Here is a 22687-nt window from a genome sequence, read left to right as displayed (position 1 = left end):
AAGATTTTGCATGCTTGTGACCTCATTTACGTCTAGTGAAACAGGCAGTGATGGAATGATACAATACAGTTCCTTTTGACTGAGATTAACTAAATTAAGTAAAGTAAAACTGTATTTGTGTGAATGATTTACAATAATTGTTTGGGGTGCACCTATGGTTCTCAGAAAATTTTAGATTACTACATGAAAAACATTGAAAGTGAGAGTAAATATATTGAAATAAAAGTATATAGTATTCCCATGCTTGAACATAAAATGTAGATCATTATCCATGTTTATAATATGCAGCCTTTTTTCTCATTTTTATTAAGGGTGCCAATAACGCTTGTATATGTGGTCCCACGCCGTGTTCAAAAGCCTATACTTGGAAAACCATCTGGTCACTGAAAAAAGTATAGCTGAACATAAGCAGCACAAAAACAGTACACTCACTATCCTATCATACATGCTAACCATTCTTTCTCATCTCTCAGATATACTGGGATTGATAAGGTGACTCTACCAAGGAAAAGTGGGGACTTGATACCTTGTTGCTTCTAAGGGAAGCTTACTGGATTTTCAAACTGGGAACATTAACTCCTGGTGGATTAAATGTTTCTTTTGATCTCCACTGCATTTTATACTTTGTTATTTGCCTATTCCATAAAAAACGATTATGTGTGTATTGTTGAATAACAAAAGCAATCGCTATTCATATTACTATATGATATAGTACTAGTTATTTAAACAGCAACATGATGTTTATGAACCAGTATCTCCTAATTATTCTCCTTTTGAGTCCTCGTCTACCAATTGTCACTAATTGCATTAATGATCTGCACTTGTCACCTCTGCTTTAACAAAGTCTCTTCTCAGCATTTCACCCTACACACCCTGATCAAGGCATGTGTGTGCCAAAACATTGGTTTGGTAAATTAATTATATTTTGGAGCATTAAGCACGCAAGTTTCTTTTTTTTTTTTTATAATCTGACCGCCGTCAGCCAGCACCTCCTGGAGTAGTCTCGGGTGCACCCACTCTTTTTGCATTTCACATAGCCACAGTGCTAAAGACAAATGTTGATCTGATGAAAGCCACATCTAGCTTTCTTCATTTCATTCCGCCATTTTGAGCCTCCTGCAATTGCCTGGTCGCACTGCAAGCTACTGCAGACTGTGTTTTCACTCCATTCAGTTCTTCCAATGGAGCAGGTATCTTATTGGATGGCTGTATCAAGCTGCCATCTGTTATGTGTTTGACTGGCAGGTGCCCCCTGGGCAGGGTCACCATAACATGGTTGTTTAGAACTAGCGTGTCAAAGGCTAATGAATGTCTTCATACTTTACAAGAGTTTCCTGATTGAAATGTAATTGTAAGTATTCATATTCTGCAACATTTGCATAAAATTACACGTGAGTGCAGCAATAATTGATGCGTTGCACCCTGAGAAAATTCCTCTTTTGAAGGATGCCATAAAATTAAGTTTGATTGATAAGTATCTGGCACAGCCTTATGTATATTGTGCCAGATTACCATTTGTTGTTCATTCAAAAGATACTTTCACAAAAATATTTCTTTATGGCCAATGGTGAATTTGTATGGTGCCGTCTCTTAATCACTCAAGGGTCTGAAACAGAGCTTGAGAACAATTAGGCTAGTACTGAAGCCCTGTAGGGCTGTAATTAAGGCCTACCTGGTAACAGGAAGCAGGGCTATTGGGTAATTACTGTACAAGCAGCTGCCTGCGGCAGTGAGTGCTGGGACTTGCAAAGGTCATGGCCAGCAGCTATTGGTTATTTTTGCTAATTGGTACATCCCTGAGGGAGGGGCTACGAGTACTGATCTCCCCCACTGATTTTCAATGTGTTCTATTGTGTTCTATCTGTGTAGCACTGCTCTGTCCCGAGTAGTGTTCTGTCATGAATAATTATCAAATGTCAGAAAATCTGACAAATTGCCTTTGCTTGAATGCTGATTATTGTGCCATGATAGCTTTATTCTGATTGCTATGAATGTGTACATGTCTCTGAATGTCCACTGTGTGTGCCTCCAAATCATAGGGTGGCCCAGGAATCAGAGGTGCAAGAGGGGACCGAGGGGAACCAGGCCATGTGGTAAACCACACTCAGACTCTTTCTCCATGCTTATGCTAAACCAGGCTATGTACATACAGGGCCCACCCATAACCTGCACCCCAAAAGGGAAGACATGTATGCATATGTATAGCTTACACACAGTATGTTATATTATCTTTGGAAGATGTTGAGGTTTGTCTGCTTCTGTGTAAATGATAAATGTCTCCATTGGCCCAAACCAGAAAAAACTTTTCATATGCACAGCCCCCTGTCAATTTCCAGGGTCCACACTGACAAAGCTTTATTCTTTTCAGAAAAGCAAAAGTGCCTTTGGAAGTGTCCCATTTAGTGTTGTTTTCTTTTCTCATAACATTACAAGGGAGAAAACTATCCTGTAATAACATACACTCCACACAATGCTCATAGTTGTCACCTGCTGCTCATGCTTATATATACGCACTGAAGATGTGACTGTGTGCATGACATGGGTATGGAATCTGCAGCTCACCCAGTCCCTGCATGTCATGCACATTCACAAATCGTGAGCTCAGAATTAGAAGGTTCTGACATTTTTTTTTTTTATGAGTTAGTGTCATAAATATGTTGTTTATAGGGCACTAAATACATGTGAAGTTTTATACAAAAATACTGTTTAAAAAAGGAAAATTTAAAAGTCGTATCTGCTTGGAGCCCATCCAGCTCAGTGTTTCAAAACTGAAAGCAGATAGAACCTGCTAGTTCTGAGCTCACTTTAACTTTACTGCCTAATTTCGAACAGAAGGCCATTTAGGCTGATAAAGGGAATATGGTTGATGCTCTTAGAGCAGAGTCCAATGCCTTTGATTGTCATGGCATGAATGTAGCCCCCACATGATGATCTTTTCTTGCTGATCTGACAGGGACCCCAGGGCCCAGCAGGAGACATTGGTGCACCAGGACCCCAGGGCTCACCTGGCCCCCAGGGGCCCAGTGGACTGTCCATTCAGGGGCCGCCGGTAAGGGTCCTGCTCAGAGCCCCCCCCATACACCCTGTGTACCACGCATGATGCTGTTTTCCCATATTGCTCTGTATTTAACATTTTTAGATTCTGCCCAATGTATAGTATTTACGTGGACTGCCTTGCATAGTTATTTAAGTTGTATGTGCCTTCATGAGTGTGAGTGAGTGTTTAGTGTCTATTCTGGGAACAGAGTGTGTCAGACCAGTTGCACACAAGTGTTGGTACATTCTAAAAAAAGTATTTATTGGAGCACATTTGAAACAAGGAAGAATTGTATAAGGCAATGTTGGCCACACAAGTTTTTCTGTTTTTATTTCACAAATGATGATGAAAGATAGTGTCGCTCATTAAAGTTGATACTTTAACGACCTTGTAAATGTTTTGTCACTTAGTCTGTCCAAGTTCAGAGCTCTATTGCACATAATTACCAATCGCTTTTTCGAGAGGCTGTTGTTAAATTATAGCCTTTAAGGGAAGGGAGACAGGTTTCTCTCGCCTAATAGATTGTTAAAATGGCAGTAAGTGCACAGAGGCAGTAGGAGTTGTAAATTGGTGCTGCTAGGTACTTTACTGCTCAAGTGAAATACAGTACTGGAGGGTTGGTCATGATAGCTGCCCACAAAAACTGCTTGGTGCCGTGGCAACAGGCACAAGATCCTGAAGGGTAACTCTGTGGAAGTTTTGTGGGGCTAACTGGCGTCTCTTTCAGGGAGGACCTGGGGAGAAAGGGGACAAGGGTGAAACTGGCCCTGCCGGACTGCAGGTAATGTGTGCTCGTGTTTTTCGGTTCTGCAACCGAAAATAAAAATTCTCCTATGTGGTTTGTGTTTTACGTCAGCCGAGAACACACAGCCAACTTCTCAGTGTTAATTAAATTTAATTGAGTTGATACGAGTTCATGAGGGATCAAAAGTTATGCTGCCATGACATTACATTCTTTTAGCAGATGCCAGAGAGACTAATAATATAGGAGAAACAGAAATACATTTACATGATTCTTCAGCAATAGTGCCAGCCATGGCTACCAACATTCCCAGACCAACAAGTAAACATGCAACATCACTGAAGCGCGAGTGCAAAAGAACTGCCTAAACATTTTACTGGGTTTATGTCACATGCAAAGGGGACAGCTTGATTAAGTTTTGTCACCTCCTACACTGGATTGAATGCTGTAAAATTGCATGCGCAAATGTGTCATTCTGAATCTCTTCCTCCCTGATGTGAGACGACTCTTTAATTAGAGAGTCTGTACCCCACCGTAGGTGCTGGAATCCTGAGAGAGAGTGAGGGAGACAGAGAGAGTGAGAGTGAGAGAGAAAGAGAGACTCATATATGTGGCGGCTGGCTAATTGTAGAAATTGACACCCTGGTTGGCACTAGAGACAGCGCTAAGCTGGGTGAGATGGTGCCTGTCACAGCATCTCTGTACCACCCAGACTCAGCATCACCTCCAAGTTCCCTTCTACTTCTCAGAGCTTGTGTTGGTACAGCTAAACTCAGCTACAAAAACAGATCACAAAAAACCTGTCAACCTGGGGACATCTCAGAAGCCTTTTTAAAAGCTGAATATCTTCCATGGTGTACCACAGAGAATATATGACCAGAATACATATTCAGTCTCAAGTTAATAGTCTAACTGAGTTGTCTTTGTTTTTTGGGTTTGTTTTTTTAGGGTGTCCCTGGTCCCGGGGGGTCACCAGGCCGAGATGGACCTGCAGGACAGAGGGTAAGATACTCGTAATTAAGTGGCCACAGTTTGGAAAGATGAATCCAGAATGCAGTCGACGTACAAGTTTTCTTCCCAACCTTATTATGCAAATGCTATTACTTTCTTTCTTCTATCACTTTGAATTTCCTGCAAAACGATTTAGATGTAAATTTCAGTACAGCAATTCATTCTTTTAGCGAAAGGCTTTTTTTCATGAATGCTTCATCAATTTAAATTTTGCTCAGTACAAAAACTGTGCCACAAAAGCTGCATTTTACAATATGAAAAGACTACCACTGTCTCAAGATGCATTATCACAGTTAAGGGCAGATGGCCATGCTGTTTTCTTAATCAAAAATAGTCTGTGAAATGTTCAGTCTGGGAAATAAAACATAAATTAGGAGATTGTTCTTTGCTTTTCAGAACTGTGAATGTCTTTGGGTTAATTTGGACTGCAATGTGGATAAATGCAGTGATTTATTGTTTTTTTATATTAAGTGGCTGGCAAGTGTTTTAGCAGGCTAAATCTCCTCAAAGGAAACTTTCCATCCTTAGTGGTGTATGCGATGTGTTCATGACTGCATTTAGTGGTGTTTATGTACCGTGTCTCCTGAGCTGTATCCAAATGGATGAAGGTCACTTTCTGCCTCTTGCCACATGGGGCCGTGTCATTATCACAGACCACCAAAAGATGGCAAAGCACGGAACACAGCTGAATGATTTGAAGTGCATGCTGTGTTCTGCCTTTTATGAAGATGGCTCTTCCAATTAGTATATCATGGGTTTATTGGCGCAAAGAGCATGCTTAATTGTACTCAGAGTGAGGTTAGTCCAGACTGGCCCCACCTCAGTCACAGAGTCCGCCACAACCCTGACATGCGTCTGCTAGATGTACTGTTGATGAGATTTGCCCACGGCAAAAGCATAACAGTTACACCTAATGAATAAAATCTGTTTGTCTGAGATAATGGTTTAGCATGCAGGATTTTCTCCTTCGAAATATCATATTGCAACCTTGCTCAGTCATTACTATGAGGGGAGGGCAACCTGTGTCTGTGTTCACTTCTGTCCAATGCTCGATTTTATGGTTTACCACCAGAAAGATATATATTATCTGAAATATCTGAAAAAGCTGCGCTAGCTATACCATGCAGTAATTCTCTGGGAATGATCCATCACTCTTTTACCGGACCAGAGAAATAAATAGCCCTTTTCTTTCTCTATGCTGCAAGATTGTCCAGCGACAGTAGATTAGGTTTAAACGTCTATGATTTTTCCTAACTTGTTATTGTACCATTTTGAAGAGCATATAATGTAGAGGGGACACTCTGACATGATTTTAGCAGTACTCAATTACTCAATAGTACTCAATTACACCAATTACACCAGAAATATTCTGGCATTTTCTTTGTTCTTGAGAGTGTGCAAAACCTTTAGACTGGACTTTTCTGGAAGTTTCTGTAAATATGTTTCCCATGATCCTGTTCTGCAGGGGCTGCCAGGGAAGGATGGCCCTCAGGGACGGCAAGGTCCATCAGGAACCATTGTGAGTATTGGTGGACCTTAGATCAAAATTCCAGAGGACTTAACAACCATACTGAAGCTACTCATCTAGCACATATAGCAACAGTAGGACTATATGAGCATGGCATGATTAAAACAGGGTACTCATGCAGTAAAGACTTTACTGATACAAGTACAGTATGTCCAGAGGTTCTTACTTGAATTGCTGTTGAGCTGGGCAATGGCTGTGGGAATAAATAACCTTTTAAAAAAGCACTTCCTTGCACATGGGATAACTTCCTGCAGAACTGTTAGTGTCATTGCATGCTTGTTGCTTGATAGGCAAATTTACCCCATACACATTTTCAGTGGGATGGTGAAGATTTTCATTTTGTGAGTTATGGCTCGCTGAAACTGCAAATGTTTGTCTGTAGATGATTGTGTTTGCCGTGGGAATAGAGTGTGGCTTTACATGCTTTGGTCAGTGTGCGTACCAGAGAGGCTGGTGGTGGAGCAGAATGAAGCCCCTAACCCTCTTATCATCGCCTACAGGGCTCCCCTGGAGCTCCCGGATCACCAGGGTTGACCGGACCCCCGGGGTCCCTGGGTAATCCAGGCCCGCCGGTAAGTCCTGGAACCCCCGTACCATCCATGGCATTGAACTCTGACTGTGCACTAATAAGGTGGCTATAACCATAGTTAAATAATCTCCCTGGTCCATCTCCACAGTACTTTGAGTCACTGACTGAGCCCAGTGTCTCACTCTCACATGTGCCCTCCTGACTCTGAGCCAGCAGATCCATAATGTCTTACCAGCTGCAGTATCTGCATGGAAGCTTCCAGAACATTAGCCCAATTATAGTACGCGCATTCTCTCTGTGTTCTTCACAAAGAGTATGTCTACAAATCCAATCTGCTTATTCGTCTTTGGTTTGAACAGGTGTGGAAAAGCAGAAAAAGGAATGTATCTGTATATAGTGTCCCACCTTCCAACACCATCTCCTTCTTCAGTGTTTATAGTGACAGTAAATTTTTCTGCCGTTGTTGCAGGGCCCTCCTGGTACCAGAGGCGACAAGGGTGAACGAGTAAGTTTGGCCAAATGGAAAATAAATCTATACATTTCTTGTACGCGAAATCTGAAATCTTGAGGGTAAAATCTCTACCTTCATGCTGTAAAACTGGAGTTTTATGTGAAGTGCGGTTTGAAGAGATTTTTGACAGCTTTAGAAGGTAAAATTGTGCTCTTTATAGAAATCCTTCAGAGTTAGCGACTCCATTGTATATTTCATAACCTTACACACCCTTTGCTGAAGATTCCAGATTTGCACGTGAATGAGCACAGTTTTAAATTCTGATAATTCTGACAGTGCAATTATATTGCAATGGATTATGCTATGATATGTCACTGCCCCTTCACCCACAAACTAATTAGCAGACTCTCTATTAGAGGCGATGGCTCATGGGTAATGGCAGATTAGACTTTATATTGGTCTACACCGGGCAGTACATTAATCCTCACTGTCAGTGGTAGGTGCACACCCTCATGTGCTGTTTGTCTTGAAGGGTGACACACAATCCCAATCTACCGTCCAAGAAATCGCCCGTCAAGTCTGTGAACAGCTGATTCAGAGTGAGTTCCCCTTGAGTATTGCTTGTGCATTTGTCAGTGTGTGTGTGTGTATGTGTGTGTGCGTGTGGGTGTGTATGCTTGTGTGTGTTACTAGAGCAAGTGATTTTTTTTACACAAAGACTAAAGAAAAGTCAAACACTTTCTATGCAATTGCAGATTGATAATATACTGGGTTATAACTCACTGACCAGTTGTTGTGAGTCCTGTGTATTGTCCCACGCCTCCTTAAAGGAGACTGATGTCTCCCACAGGTCACTTGTCTCGCTACAACTCCATCCTCACCCATGTCCCTGTTCGGCAAGCCGTGGTGCGCTCAGCCCCTGGGCCCCCAGGGGAGCCGGGGCGGCAGGGCCCTGCGGGGCCACAGGGAGAGCAGGGGCCATCAGGCCGGCCAGGGTTCCCCGGGAGCAATGGAGAGAACGGCCAGCCAGGAGAGAGAGGTACAGCGCACTGGGCCTGAGTCTGCACGATTACGCAGTGCTCTCTGCTTGGGTGACATCATCAACATGAGCCATATCTGGACACATGCTCAGACCAAGGAGCAACCTTTGAGCTTTTCAGCTTCATCAAAAAGCTTATCTTCCCTTTAGACTGCATTTTTAACAGTTTATGCACCTGCGCATATATTTTTTGTTTTCTTAGTGTCTCATTTGAGCTACTTCAGCTGTCACTTTTATAAGATTTATATTTCTCTTTTTTGTTTATATAAAAAAATACTGCTTTTTGGGAACTGTACTTGTCTGTTGAAAATGGTCTGGGTATTCTTTTGTGATGTGGATGCGGTCGTGTCTCTGAACAGGGTTCCCGGGAGAGAAGGGGGAAAAGGGGAGTCCTGGTGTGGGCATCCAGGGCCCCAGAGGCCCTTCTGGGCCCCCAGGTAAGACTAGCACCACATGGTTTTGCAGGGAGCAGAGGCCCTTCTGGGCCCCCAGGTAAGACTAGCACCACATGGTTTTGCAGGGAGCAGAGGCCTTTCAGCAAGATACTTCACCTGGATGGCATCAGTAAATATCCAGCTGTATTAAATATGGAAAATATGTATCACAAGATTCTTGCTGAACTCGGAAAAAGGGATGTGATAATATTCAACACTTTTTGTGTTACAACTGTTACTTTCTGTTACAAATATAAAATGTGTATGTTACAAGGGAGATTTTTTAACAAAGATTGTGTTGAAACTAACATTATCAGAAGGTGAATGATGAAGACAAGTAACAATAGTAAATGAAAAGTAAAAAGTTATATTGTGAATAAAATAATTAGTAATTATTTTGCCATCTGTAAATAGACACAAAGGGGTAGCCTAAGCCTTAGCAAAGTTCTTGCTAAACATTCTCATCACTAACAATGACTTTATATTAATAGAAGATCCACGCATATAGATTTAGATAACACTTGTTTAAAAAAATGTTGTTGCTCTGAGCAGCATTGTTCTGCATGTGAGACTGCAGTTGTACCTTTAAAAATTATACTTATTGCTTCCTCTGAATAAATAAATGTGCATGTGAATATTAGCTGTGTATGCAAGCAAAGATAATGGTGACTGCTAAGCTAATTAATAGCACCGTGTTACATGAGTCGTGAGTAACAAAATAATGTCAGTTCCTACTGCAACTGTCTAATAATGTCACTGGTTAATGGTGTTCTTCTCTGCTAATGGGATGGATATTCAATCTTAGAACATGGGTGCCTTCATTAACAGACATTAAAAAGGATGAATCTGAAGTTAACTTTTCTTACCTGTTTAAATGCTGTCATTTGTATCCAGCATGTCTGGGCAGCCAATGAGAACCCACAGAGCTGCTGTGTCTGGGTGCAGGTGCCATTCCCATGTGTCTGTCTTCCGCAGGTCCACCGGGCGAGGGGCGAACAGGGAACCAGGGGCAACCGGGCAGGCCAGGCAACTCAGGCACTCCAGGCCGGCCTGGCATCCCTGGCCCCACCGGCCCTGCGGGGTCCCCTGGGTACTGCGACCAGAGCTCCTGCATGGGTTTCAACGTCGGAGGTAACTACCCCTCTCCACTGTGACCTCTGACCCCTAACCCCTGACATTGACCTCACCACCACAATCTGTTTCCTCATCATCCCCTGTATGTTGTTTTGTAGAATTTCCAACCTTCAGTTCAATCTGAACTTTTTCTCAGCCTACAAATGACAAAATATAGTGATAAAAAAATGATAAGGCAAAACAAATAGATATAAAAGCAATATTTGCATCCACAGATAGATAAAGGTTTTGATTGAATTAGTCTGGCCCTATGCATCTACCATGTCTTTGTGGGGTTGTGGAAACTGTGTTATGCTGCTCGCTGTATTTTGATATGCAGCACTAATAGTAGGTACAGTGGATGTGTAAATAATTTTAACAGCATGATCTGTGCATTCATCAAACATTCATTCACCTATAGAATATGTCACTGCAAAGGTACTGTATTATATTGGATAAGGAAGACAATACAAAGCTATTTGGCTAAACTCTGACCTTTGTTTGTTAAACTAGGACTTTTCCAGGCACTACTGAGCAGTCAAAGAATTAGAAAATATAATAAAGTGATATTTTTTCATGAAAACATTTTATTAAAAATAAAGCAAAGGAAGGGACATATTTTATTACTTCTTCTTAATGTAATGTTTTTAGTTTTTTTGGTTTTTTCAGTTTAATACTATTATTGCTGTCCCCTTACTGAATATTTTTAATGAACATATGAAACAGGAGAAACAGTTTTTATTGATCCCATCCAATCTTTGAATAGCCAGGAATGTCGGGGAAGTGAAGGTTAAGGTGAATTATGGTCAATTTCTGAATCCAGCGATTTTAACAATCAACACTTTCGTTTAACGTTCAGCACTCTGAATACCAAACATAAGTGCATCAACTGTTTAAACCCTTCACTTATCCAACATGTAAAATAAATTTATCAAATATATCAATTATCAATTTAATCAATTTAATCAATTTAACCAAATTCTTTGATAGGCAGAGCAACTGTCCAACTCACAGAATAAATAAGAAATGTAGTCAATTTATTTTATTTAGTAACAGACAAAGACAAGTACCAGTCACAAAAGAAAACAATGAAAGAAACCCCAGCGTGTCTCCCAAAACAGTCCCATGAACCAAACCGAAATTAAAGTCCCAAAGACCAGAAGGCAGATGAATCTTCCTGAAATCACTGATGGAAAAATGTGCCAGAGCAGCTGTAAGGCAGGATCCAAGACTCAGCAGCAGCAGTATCAAGCCCCCAAATGTCCACTAACTTCACTCCCTGTAAGTGCCGGTGTGAATAACCCACCAAGTCAAGGAAGGCCCGCATTTTATCTGCTTAAAACAAAAGGGGGGGGGGGGGGGTGTGTTCCTTATTATTATGCTTTTTTAGTTTTAGTTTTTCTTCACTAACTTTTTGAGTTCAGCATTAACCATGATTATCTCAGTCTTCAGTCAATATTAAGGACAAATGTTTGTGTATGCGCCTTTGACTCTTGTGTTCAGCTTTCATCTGCAAATTGTATTCTTCACATCTGCTGTGCTTCCACTGTATCTACCGTCACCTGCAGCATCCTAAAATACAGCTATAAAGACAAGTTTTGGATGTTTTTCCAATGCCTGGCTCCTCCATGTGCTTTTCTTAATCCCAGTTGATCATATAATTAAATCGCTTCCGTAACCTGTTCATTTAAAGATATCAGCTATTTGCTTAGAGGTATCTTAAATGTGATCATACAGGGATCTAAAATTCATTCATTTCAAGAGAACTGTCCGCATTTAAAGATATCTGCAGATCAATTTGATATCTCTAAATGCCAACAAGGTGCATGTATTTAGAAATATCTTGGCGGAGTATATTTGCAGAAACTAGAGACTAAAAATGGCCCAAAATGATTTTGCTTGCCACAACACATTCTTGAACAGACTTTCATGTCAAGCAATCATTTGTCCACTGGTACATTTTCATAGGACCAAGGTCTAAGTGCCCTTGTCCTAGTTCACCTATTTTCCCCTGGTGAAAGAGGGATAAACCTCAGCACAATGCTGGCCAGGCCTGTGGTGTTGGTCCTTGTGATCGGCACAAGCGTAAGTTAAGTTACATGTAGCTTGGTATGATTTTTGTCATGTGCTTTGACTGACATGTGCTTTGTGTCTTTCTTTCTTTCTGTCTTGGCCCTCTTCTTGTCTTACTAACTATTAACTGAAGCAGAACGCAATGACTACTAAGAGACCTTCTACCAGTGTCACTCATGCATGCACACACACACACACACACACGCACACACACACACACACAATTGCACGCGCAAGCGCACACACACACGTGTAGGCACACACAAGAACACACGCTCGCAAACAAACACACACACGCAGACAAACGCACACAAACACACACAATCAGTAGGCTCATAGTCGAGGAGTTGAGTGACGAAACCACGCCACATAGCCCGTGTCATCAGTTCCCTGTCTGACAGAGCCGCTACCGTAATGAGAGCCACTGTTCACATCAGTTCAATATCCATCACTAACCTTCCCACACACTGATGCGCATTTCAGATCCATTTCATCCGAGCTAGCCCCTTTCTTCACACACTGAATTACTGTGTCACATTCACCGGAGGGCCTTTGCACTGTTTGTCTCGCTGGCATAGTGGATTCCTATGTAAAGCTGCTTGACTGCAATAGCAATAATTAATCCCACGCTCTGATAGGTCAACTCACTCAGCACCCTGACAGTGTAATCCCTCCCCAGCTGCTCTGGTGTCGTCAGTAATGCTGTTCCTGGATGTCTCTGATCCCTCTTTTTTAACATGCTAACCCAATCCGTGCATTTGGCGGTGGCGGTGGTGGTTAAAAGGTGGAAATGGTGGTGGCTCAACTGATCAAGATGTTCCCTTAGTACAATCGCCTCAAAACCCCTACCAACCGTACAACCCTGCCGAAAACGAGGATGAGGAGGAAGATCCTTATGACCCTTACCGCGTGTACCCGCCCGAGTACTACCAGCCCAACTACCCCGCCCCCCGCCCCGTCCAGCCAGACGATGGCAGTGTGGAGCTGAGGTCACCAGGAATCCACCGTGTAAGCAGAAGCCTGTCTACAAAGAGGAGAGGCTCTGCCCAAAAAAGGGAGGGGCGACGAAACAAACGCACATCAGGGACACTCGACTAAACGGACTAAAGCATGCTCACACAGCTAAGTAGGAGTCAATAAAACATTTGTTCTTGGAGGAACCAAACGGGTGTGCTATCAGAGGCAAATCCAAAAAAGTGCCTGATGTTTTGTTTTGGGGGTTTTTTTCTTGGGGGGTTGGGTTGGAATGGGAGGGGGGAGGGAGGGAGAATCAAGATGTCATTTTTCTTGATTTGCATGAAGCTTTGGAGACAGTGTGAACATTGATTGTATAATTGGCTTATATAATGTTTGTTAATGTGCTGTAAGCTTCTTTTGTAAATGCCTTACACCATTGTGAACATTTGTACAGTTTGTGTTATTGTTTTGAAACAATGTTTCCTATAGATTTCCACTCACATTGTCTGGTAATATACAATTATTCTACTGCCAATATTATATTTACAACCAGCTTTAAAGGTTATTTATTGGGGGGAAATATCCTACTTTATGATACACTTGTATCAAATCCATATATGGTGGCACTCATAAGTGTGAGAGACAACCTTAATTCTTGTTAACAGAACATAACAAAGCATTCATGTGACATTGTCACATTAATGTCAGATTTATGCAGAATGTGAAATTTACACACAATCGTGGGATAAAGGAACAGTTATTTCTGTTTTTTGTCATGTGAAATTGTGTCATCATGCTGTCTGTTTTCTCAAGGAGAAGTTGATAAGATGTGCTACAAGAAAAGATCTACACAGTTCATTAAATCTTTGGCTGAATCTGTGAAATATATTTTGCTGCCTATTTTAGGCGTATTGTCAGTTTCTTGGATAATGATGTGCAACATTGGGGGGGGGGGGGGGGGCATTGCTTTTTCACATTGTACGTGTGTTGAATAGTTAGGCCTGTGGTCTAAAGCCCTTTCAGAAAAGAGCTTAAAGAAAAACTTACAATTGGCCACTATGGAATGTCAACTATGGAATCATCTAGAAACTTTTGAATCAAAAAAGTAATTTATTTTCTCTTTTTTACCAATAAAATTCGAAGTACAACCATGAACACTGGTGTTGTAATTTGTCTGGATGTTGTTGATTTTCGACTGCATGAAGGACAGGTTTTATTGCTGTTATAATTGATCTCAGTGGTCAGATAACAGGGATACATTTTCTGCAGCTGTGTATACATTCTAAATATGAATAGAATTTTCCTTACAACTGTGAAAGTGTTATATAATATTTTGCCAGCTTTCACATTTTCGGACTTCAGTGCATACTAGGTAGCTTACACTCACAAGCACTTTATTAGGAACATTTTACTTTATTACACCTATTTATTCATGTGATTGTCTAATCTGCCAATTGTGTGGCAGCAGTGCAATGCATACAATCGTGTAGATACGGGAGTTCATTTTCACATCAACCATGAGAATGGGGAAAAAATGTGATCTAAGTGACTTTGACCGTGGAATGATTATTGGTGGCAGACGGGGTGGTTTCAGTATCTCAGAAACTGCTGATCTCCTGGGATTTTCACGTGCACTAGTCTCCAGAGTTTGCAAAGAATGGTGCAAAAAAAAAAATCCAGTGAGCAGCAGTTCTGCAGATAGAGACGCCTTGTTAATGAAAGACACATTACAACAGTGGTATGCAGAAGAGCATCTCTGAACACACAAAACATCATAACTGTAAGCGGATAGGCTACAGCAGTAGAGGTTAAAAAAAAAAGTAATAAATACCTAATAAAGTTCTCGGTGAGTGTATATATCTCACAGAATCTTATCAGATTTTAATACAAGCATTTTGAGTCGGTAGAACACCATGGTTATATTTCAAATAAATCAGAGTACCACAAATACAAACACACAGCTAACCCATTTTGACACACAACAGGAAGTCAGCATTTTGCAGTTTACACCAGGTCCAGCAAGCCCTGCAAAAACTCAAGGATAGTTTAAACCTAATTTTTAATGGGACATATTAAAATAATCTATCAACAAAACTTCCACGACAAAAACCTCTCCGCGATACAATGCTCACTTTGTACATGTCACCAGCTAGCTATTGCTATACAGTAGCATAGCAAGAATATGTTCCTCAGCAAACAAATCACAGCATGTCTAAATAAAAATAGCTGAATAGCATGCTGCACTGGAGCTATAGTCTCCAGACCTTGGTCAAATACTAATTGTTTTGATTTGTTTTCAAATACTTTTCAACAATTTACTGAGATTGTCTGATGTATTGGAACCTATTGAATACAAAAAATCAAAACACCACCATCTGGTCCTTTTGGCTCAATTGTACCAGGAAAGTTCAATCGAGCACAGAAAAGTAATTGAATCCAGGTAGTCATAATATGTGATTCCTCCTGCAATTGTAGTTCTACATATAGTAATGCACATATTGACATTTTAGGGATAAATAGCAAGAAGGTTTTCGGTTGAAATCAACTGGAAAGATAATTTTCTCAACAGTTGACCTGCACCTCTCAGACAAGCTTGGCAGAACATGTTCTTAAAGATGTGAATCTTAAAATACAGACAGATGAAGTGGATCCCATTAAATAAAACATAACAGTAACAGTAACATCAAAAAGTTGATGTTTATTCTCGAGTCGCTGAGCATGAAGATAGCATTGACATTGCCATACAGGTGAAGCCTCACCCCTCCTCAGCTTCCCATTCTGTAAAATAGGACGCATAATGTTTGCAAGTGGATGAGCACTGCGCTAACCTGTTCTAACAACTGAAGCTGTCGAAGGCTCAGAGCAGAGGTACTCTCAGCTAATACAAAATGTCTCCAGAACACAGGGGAGGATTCTGGTTAGATTACCTTTAGGTTGTGAGATGACATTGTGAACATTCCCCAAACACTCTGAGAACATCTTGTTATTCTATGCAAGTTCTGTCAAAGATAGGTGTGTCGGAGAAAAATGTCCCGAGCATATTGCATACTACTTTACTGAAGCACGTCCTCTTGGTTATCATTTAGTCATGAAAACACATAATGGAATGTGTCAAATGTATTTTATTTTTGTTCTGAATTGAAGTATTGAAACAGCTTTTCAGAATTGCTTATCATTCCGGAAATAAAAAAATCCTTAATTGCCATCCACAATTCCATGGGCAAAGCAAGGGTGCTGTCCGTACAGTATGAAGAGATTCATTTTGTATCATTTGTTTCGAATTGAAAGCATAAATACCAGTTTGTATTTTAGGGTAAAAGTTATTTCCATCAGTTCAGGTTACATTCATCATAAGAAATAGTACCAACAGTAAATAATGTTGAATGCAATTTTTGAAGCATAATCAGATAACATACATACTTACAAACAACCTTGGGAGATCATGGTAAAAGCTTAATTCAGTTACCTTAAGTGTTTTGGGGTTTTTTCCCTGAATGCTCTATGCTCTTCCTAAATTTATCTAAATATCTATGAATGTAAATACCTTATACAGAAAAGTCTGTGAAATAAAGTACGTGCTGGCAACAGATTAGTTTCTCAGCCAAGGGCACTAGTCATAGTCTCATTGTATTTAAAGGAGGCTGTAACAGATGTTCACATTATCTTAACTCTTTGCTACATGTACACTGCCATGCAACCATTAGGAGAACCCATGCCTCTTTGACAGAGAGGCTGGAAGCTTTATTTCATTTGCCAGACTCAAAATGGAGTTGTCCTACCTCCTGATGCACTCTGTAATTATCCTGCGCTGCATCTTGCTCCTTCATCACACTCCCCCCCCCCCCCGGCTCGGCTGGTAATTACAGGAGTGAGTCTGAGAAACAGCTGGGCGAGCGGGGCTCTGTACGCGCTCACCAGCTCTATGTGGGCCCCTCCCCTGCCATGCCCTCTGCGTTAGGCGAGCGCACTGGATCTGGGCGGTGTTAAAGGGCGAGGGTGTTTGCGCTGGCACAGAGGGATGACATCAGTGCCTCACATTTCACTTTGACTTAGTTTAAAGACTGCAGGACTGTATAAAGGTAGAGAGGTTCCTCTTAGGCTTTTTTTTTTCCTCCCTGATCTTAGTAACTTAGGCTTCACAATCATTGCTGTCTGTCATGCTCTGCATTCCCCCGTTTAGTGTTTCTGTTTTCCCCGTGCCTTTTGTCCCATCTCACTTTCCGTAATCTTCATTCCTTCTGTCATTCAGTTCACCTGTGTCTCGTTACCTGTTTCCCTCACGTACACCTGTTTGTCATTTCTGTCCAATCACTGTGTATTTAACCGCTTTGTTTCCCCTGAGTCCTTTGCCAGATTGTACTGTGTGCAAACCATTCTGTCCAGCGGTTTTCTGCCTGTCTGCTCAGCATTTTGACCTGCTCTCTTTACCAGACTTTGCTTTGTGTATTTGATTTTGAGTCTTGGATCACGGTCTGTACCTTTGCCTGTTCCACCTGCTTTTCAGTGTTTGAACTTTCAACTGCAACTATGACCAAGATTTGGTTTACCCCTCTTATACCGGTTTGCCCTGTGATTGATCCATTGCTAGTGACCGTGACTATGAACTGTGTTATCTCTGCCATACCAGTCTATCAGTGTTTGACCAGTGTCTGACCTGCCAGTTCTTTAATAAAGACACTTATTCAACTTATTTTTGGGTTGCGATTGGTTCCTTATTCCTGCTGCCTGACAGCTGTTCTCGCCTCAACCGTAGAAGGAGCGCATTGGCTGACACACACATAGCTCCTATGTACTCAAGTCAGCCATTGGCTGATTTCTGTATGACAGGTACCACAGTATTACAAGAAGTGCTAATGGGGGGAGGGGTGGGAGGGTGTTAACAATGGGGGCACTGACAATAACTGGTCAATTGTGAGAGCACGGCACATTGGAATTTGATCAATTCACTACCTCAAGGAACCATGGTTAACTGTCACATTACCTCTAGCAGGAAAAAGACAAATGTGTCCAAATATGACTCCAAGTCACATTCAGTGGACTGAAACCTTCGAAGTCTGGAATGTTATCTGGTGTGAGGTGCTGCTCTTAACCTCACTCTGGTGAATGGCTGCAACAGACAGACAGCTAGGCACCCATCACAAAGCTTCAGAGGTAAACTCTGGATGATGTGCAGGCACGCTACCCACCTAGCAGACAGAAACACAGCTCTCCTGTGCTTCACCGCCCTCTTACACAACACATCCACTTCCGTGCTTACCTCTCTGTAATGGCTGAAACACTCACATGTTTTTCCAAGCAAGTCAAGTCATGATCAGAACTGGGTTACAAAGTATTTAGGTCAGATGAGAAGAGAAAATAAATAAATAAAGCCATCTCTAGACTGGTGTGGCAGATGTTTTACTTTCCTGCGCTAACTGTCAAAGCTAACAGCCGTGTAATTTAAAGGCACATACCAAAGGCGAATTTCAGCAAAGGGTGCCATAAGCTAGGCGGATAACAGCATAGCTATGACGCGTTATTTCACCTCCGCAGCCAGTCTCTTGTGTAAAACTTATATTTGAACACAACACATTTCTCACGATCACAGTCCTTTTGGTTTTTGCCATCATACTTATGTGACTAAAGTCTAAATTGTGATGAATGAAAATGTCTCTTGTGATCATTATGTCCAGTGATCTCTGATGAAACCCTCTGCCCTGAGTTATGAAGCTTGATTTGGATCGGAGCCATGAGTAAACAGGCCCAGGTGATGGTGTGCCAATGTTTTCTGTGTGAAAAAGAAAACAAACACAGAATGAGGCCTCGATGGCCTGTAGCCCGAGTTAACTACCTGATGTACTAAAGCTCAATCTATTTATCTGTCTTTCTACTGTATTTGTCTATTTAGCTTGTGCTCTGCATGCTAATAAAAAGTCAGCGAGGTTCAATCGGGGGGGCATGCGCGCAGACATGCAGGTTAGGGACTGCAGATGAAAGTGAGCTAATTAGATAATTCTGGCAAATTTACATTGATGTGGAAACTGAAATTGTTGATAGATGTGCACTGTCCCTGGTAAATCAATACAATAAAGGGAGTATCTCACCTACAAGTTGCAACTGGGCATCCAAACTGCTGTGAAAATGTGGGGGAAATCATGAATTAATGTTTGATGTTTGTCTGTTCACTTCACATGAATATAGCTAATGGCCGTAATTGTCCTCAGGACATTCACAGCCATGTACAGTCAATAACACATTTTAGAGCCACAGCTAGTGCATGCTGTATTTACTGGCTATTTGTAGCGTTACTTTCTTCAAATTGCTTTGTGTCACACACAGGTGAGCATTTTTGTTTTGAATCTTTGTTCACCCATTTTGCTCTGCCTTGAAAATGTCTTCACCCATGAAGTGGAGATGGAATGTGAAGGAATAATGTTGGTACAGGCATTGTGAAATCTTTGGAATTGCTGAGTTATTTTTTTCATTAATGTCACACTGCCCTCTATTGGTCATTTGCAAAGCTGCATAGGTTCCATTGAGCTGTGACCATTCTTAAAAAGCTTGTATCCTTGAGGTCTCTCTGGCATGTGTGTGAAATATTTTACTCAGAAACCCCTCCTGCATTAAAAGTGTGCATTTCCTTTGGGTTTTATTTTACAGTAAGCTTTAGCAACATGCTCAGACCTGCAGCTACTGGTTTGAGTTTTCTCTGGAGGAGCCAGGATGCTCTGACTTGTTCAAAACCCTCCCTCTGGGTTTCTTCAGATGGAACGTGGCAGACTCATTTAAATACAGACAAATTGTAGGGGCAAGTATCCTCCTACTGTCGAAACTACAACGTTCCTGGTTCAAATTAGAGACTTCAGGATAGGTACCCACCAACTGTAAAATATATTGCTAAATTGAACACATTGGAACCTAACCTTCAGTTATTCCCAAAGCTTTCAAATAGAGGTAGCTGTAAAAGCAAATGGCTACTGAGTACTGAGACAACTCACTGACATGTACGAGAGAAAAGAAAAGGACTAATTTACCTCTGAGGCGTCTTTCCGCAGCACGAGTGCAATCTGATCTCACCAGGGCCGTGTAGGAGCTAATCAGGGGCCAAGCATAGAAGCAAAAGCACCTCTGGTCCTGTTATGATCACAGAGCGGAGACACTCTGATCACCAGTGCACTGGCGTGTGATGATTAAACAATTGGATCTTCCCCTGAGCAAAAGGAAAGGCTTTATCTCGTTGTTTGATTGCAGAGAAGTCACTGTGATTGTGTGTCACTGTCACTCACACGATCACCTCCACAAGGCATACGATTAACAGTGTTACAGTCAGCGCAAGCTAGTTACTTAACCCTTGTGTAGTCTTAACATTCTGTATACTCCCCTTGTCTGAAGGGTCAAAAATGACCCGCCATCAAAAAACCCTCAAAATGAGGAAACAACCTGTCACTCATCACAAACTTTGTCATCAAATTTCAATTTGAAAAAAGGTAATTTCTCTGCTGTTAAACATAGTGGCGGGTCATTTCCGGCCCTTAAGACAACACAAGGGTTAGGTCCTGTATGATACACACCCACATACACACTGACAGGGTTAATACGGTCTTTGCATTCAATATCTTTTTCGGAGATAACAGCATATAACAGGGCTGATGACGTCCTACTGAGAGCATTGAACAAATGCGTGCGCACACACACGCACACATACACACGAACGCACACGCACACGCTCAGTCACAGGGATACAATTAGCAGCATAATTATGGCATTAATTTTTGCACTGATGGGCTACACACTGAGAATCAACACAGTCATTATTACTCCGGGGGTGTTGATGAACTAATCACCAAAAAGGGCAAAATCAACTGTGCAATTATAACTATTAGAATTGTAGGGTGCAGTCATTGATACAGTAGATTCCCATCATAAAAAAGTAGCTCAATTGAATGTAAGCTTGCAATACCATAATACACCAAGGATTTCTGGCCAATACTCTAGCAGGTCATTTAATGCATTTATCGTTCATATTTTCTGACTACCACATTTTGTGTTTTCAGGCTTTCACTAGATACAACTCATTATACAAAGAAAATTCATAGTGAGAGAAGCATTCAGTATTCAAACCAAATAGGTCTTAAATGCAATTAAATTATTTTATTTTTTTCTGAAAATGCTGTAAGGTGGTATGCTTATTCAGGTTCAGTGTGTCCTTTCTGATTTGTAAACTTTTGTGAGCCTCATTATCAATAAAGAGCAACCATCTTCCAGCTGACTTTGACAGTACTAACTGAAATTGTCTTTAACTGTAATGCAGCAGTGATGCTTGCGTGTACTTATGCCGAGGAAGTGGTCCCACAACCCCATTTTACCCCCGTCTTTACGGCAGTAAATTTCTCTCGTTCACAACGAGCCTCAAACGTGGCTAAATGCAGTTGTAGGTGACAGGGCAGAATGCAGTTGTAGGTGACAGGGCAGAACACTGTTGTAGGTGACAGGGCAGAACACTGTTGTAGGTGACAGGGCAGAATGCAGTTGTAGGTGACAGGGCAGAACACTGTTGTAGGTGACAGGGCAGAACACTGTTGTAGGTGACAGGGCAGAATGCTGTTGTAGGTGACAGGGCAGAACGCTGTTGTAGGTGACAGGGCAGAACGCTGTTGTAGGTGACAGGGCAGAACACTGTTGTAGGTGACAGGGCAGAATGCTGTTGTAGGTGACAGGGCAGAACACTGTTGTAGGTGACAGGGCAGAACGCTGTTGTAGGTGACAGGGCAGAACACTGTTGTAGGTGACAGGGCAGAATGCAGTTGTAGGTGATAGGTATGATCAGAGCCAGCGTAAAAAAAAAAAAAGATTTTTGTTCACAACCTGTCGGAAGAGGTTGGAATCTGTGCACTCTCTGGCCTGTGCTGTCAATCAGCATTCATACCAGTACAGTTTTCAGTGCACCATTTGCAGGTCAGAGCAGAGCTATTAGGTCAGGGGTCCAACAGCAGCTTCTCCTCGGGGACATGCATATTTCAGCTGTCAAATTATTGGCAGCTTAAAAAGTGGGGACGGGGCAGAGGTACCGGATCACAGTCGAGCCGCTTCTGCACACCTGAGGGCTGAGGTCTGTCAGTCAAACACTTTTGCGGCTGATGTGGATTCCTCTTGCTGTCATCTGTTGCATTCAAGACCACAAACTATCGACATTTGCAGTATTGTCTGAAAAGTTCCGTTCTGATGAATTCTGAGGGATCTTACATAACATTTCTCAGGAGTATTCCACAAGCTAAATCAGGGACATTATGTGCTGCTAGTCCTCTGATTTATTGCAGGGAAATATTCTATGCCATATCATTATGCTTTATGAATGATGTCATTATCAAACTCATCTTCACAACAATCCTAATATAAACATGAACGTTGTCCTCATAATCCCTATATTGAGCTTTTCATTTTTTTTCACGCAATCTTCCAATACTTACTGTTTTGCAGTCCCATGTGTTTTGGTTTTCTTGAAAACCCGAAAAGACAAAGACAATGCTATTACTGTCTTTTTTCCCTGAGTCATAGTTTCCAAAGAGTTTCCATTACAACCAGTGTTGTTTTCCACAGCTTCCCCACTGTGATTGAATTCTGTTGCGTTGTTTATGGAATGAGGGAAGAAAACCAGTTGTGCTCTATGACCTGCACACACTGTAGATCAACTGCTAGCTTTATTTTGATATCACTGCACTTCATGAATATCACGATAAGCACAACTATATTCAGGCCAGTTTGGTTTGGGAACATTGTCATTTTCATTTTGATTT

At 41.5% G+C, this 22687-nt stretch overlaps 1 protein-coding gene across 1 annotated transcript in view; it reads left to right on the top strand.

The window, feature by feature from the left end:
* The window catches only part of LOC133136448 (collagen alpha-1(XIV) chain-like), an 81251-nt gene extending 68082 nt beyond the window's left edge, over positions 1 to 13169 (top strand). The window contains exons 39-50 of the mRNA XM_061253929.1: positions 2040 to 2093; positions 2954 to 3049; positions 3765 to 3818; positions 4728 to 4781; positions 6256 to 6309; positions 6819 to 6890; positions 7317 to 7352; positions 7831 to 7897; positions 8149 to 8337; positions 8697 to 8774; positions 9747 to 9902; positions 12742 to 13169. Coding sequence (XP_061109913.1) covers positions 2040 to 2093; positions 2954 to 3049; positions 3765 to 3818; positions 4728 to 4781; positions 6256 to 6309; positions 6819 to 6890; positions 7317 to 7352; positions 7831 to 7897; positions 8149 to 8337; positions 8697 to 8774; positions 9747 to 9902; positions 12742 to 13055 — 1224 coding nt within the window. The 3' untranslated portion in view covers positions 13056 to 13169. The remainder of the gene's footprint in view (positions 1 to 2039; positions 2094 to 2953; positions 3050 to 3764; positions 3819 to 4727; positions 4782 to 6255; positions 6310 to 6818; positions 6891 to 7316; positions 7353 to 7830; positions 7898 to 8148; positions 8338 to 8696; positions 8775 to 9746; positions 9903 to 12741) is intronic.
* Positions 13170 to 22687: the final 9518 nt, after the last annotated feature.

The sequence above is a fragment of the Conger conger genome, chromosome 9, assembly GCF_963514075.1.
Source record: "Conger conger chromosome 9, fConCon1.1, whole genome shotgun sequence".
NCBI lineage: Eukaryota > Metazoa > Chordata > Actinopteri > Anguilliformes > Congridae > Conger > Conger conger.
Note: the sequence above shows the minus strand (reverse complement) of the source record. Positions and strands in the feature narration are given on the sequence as shown.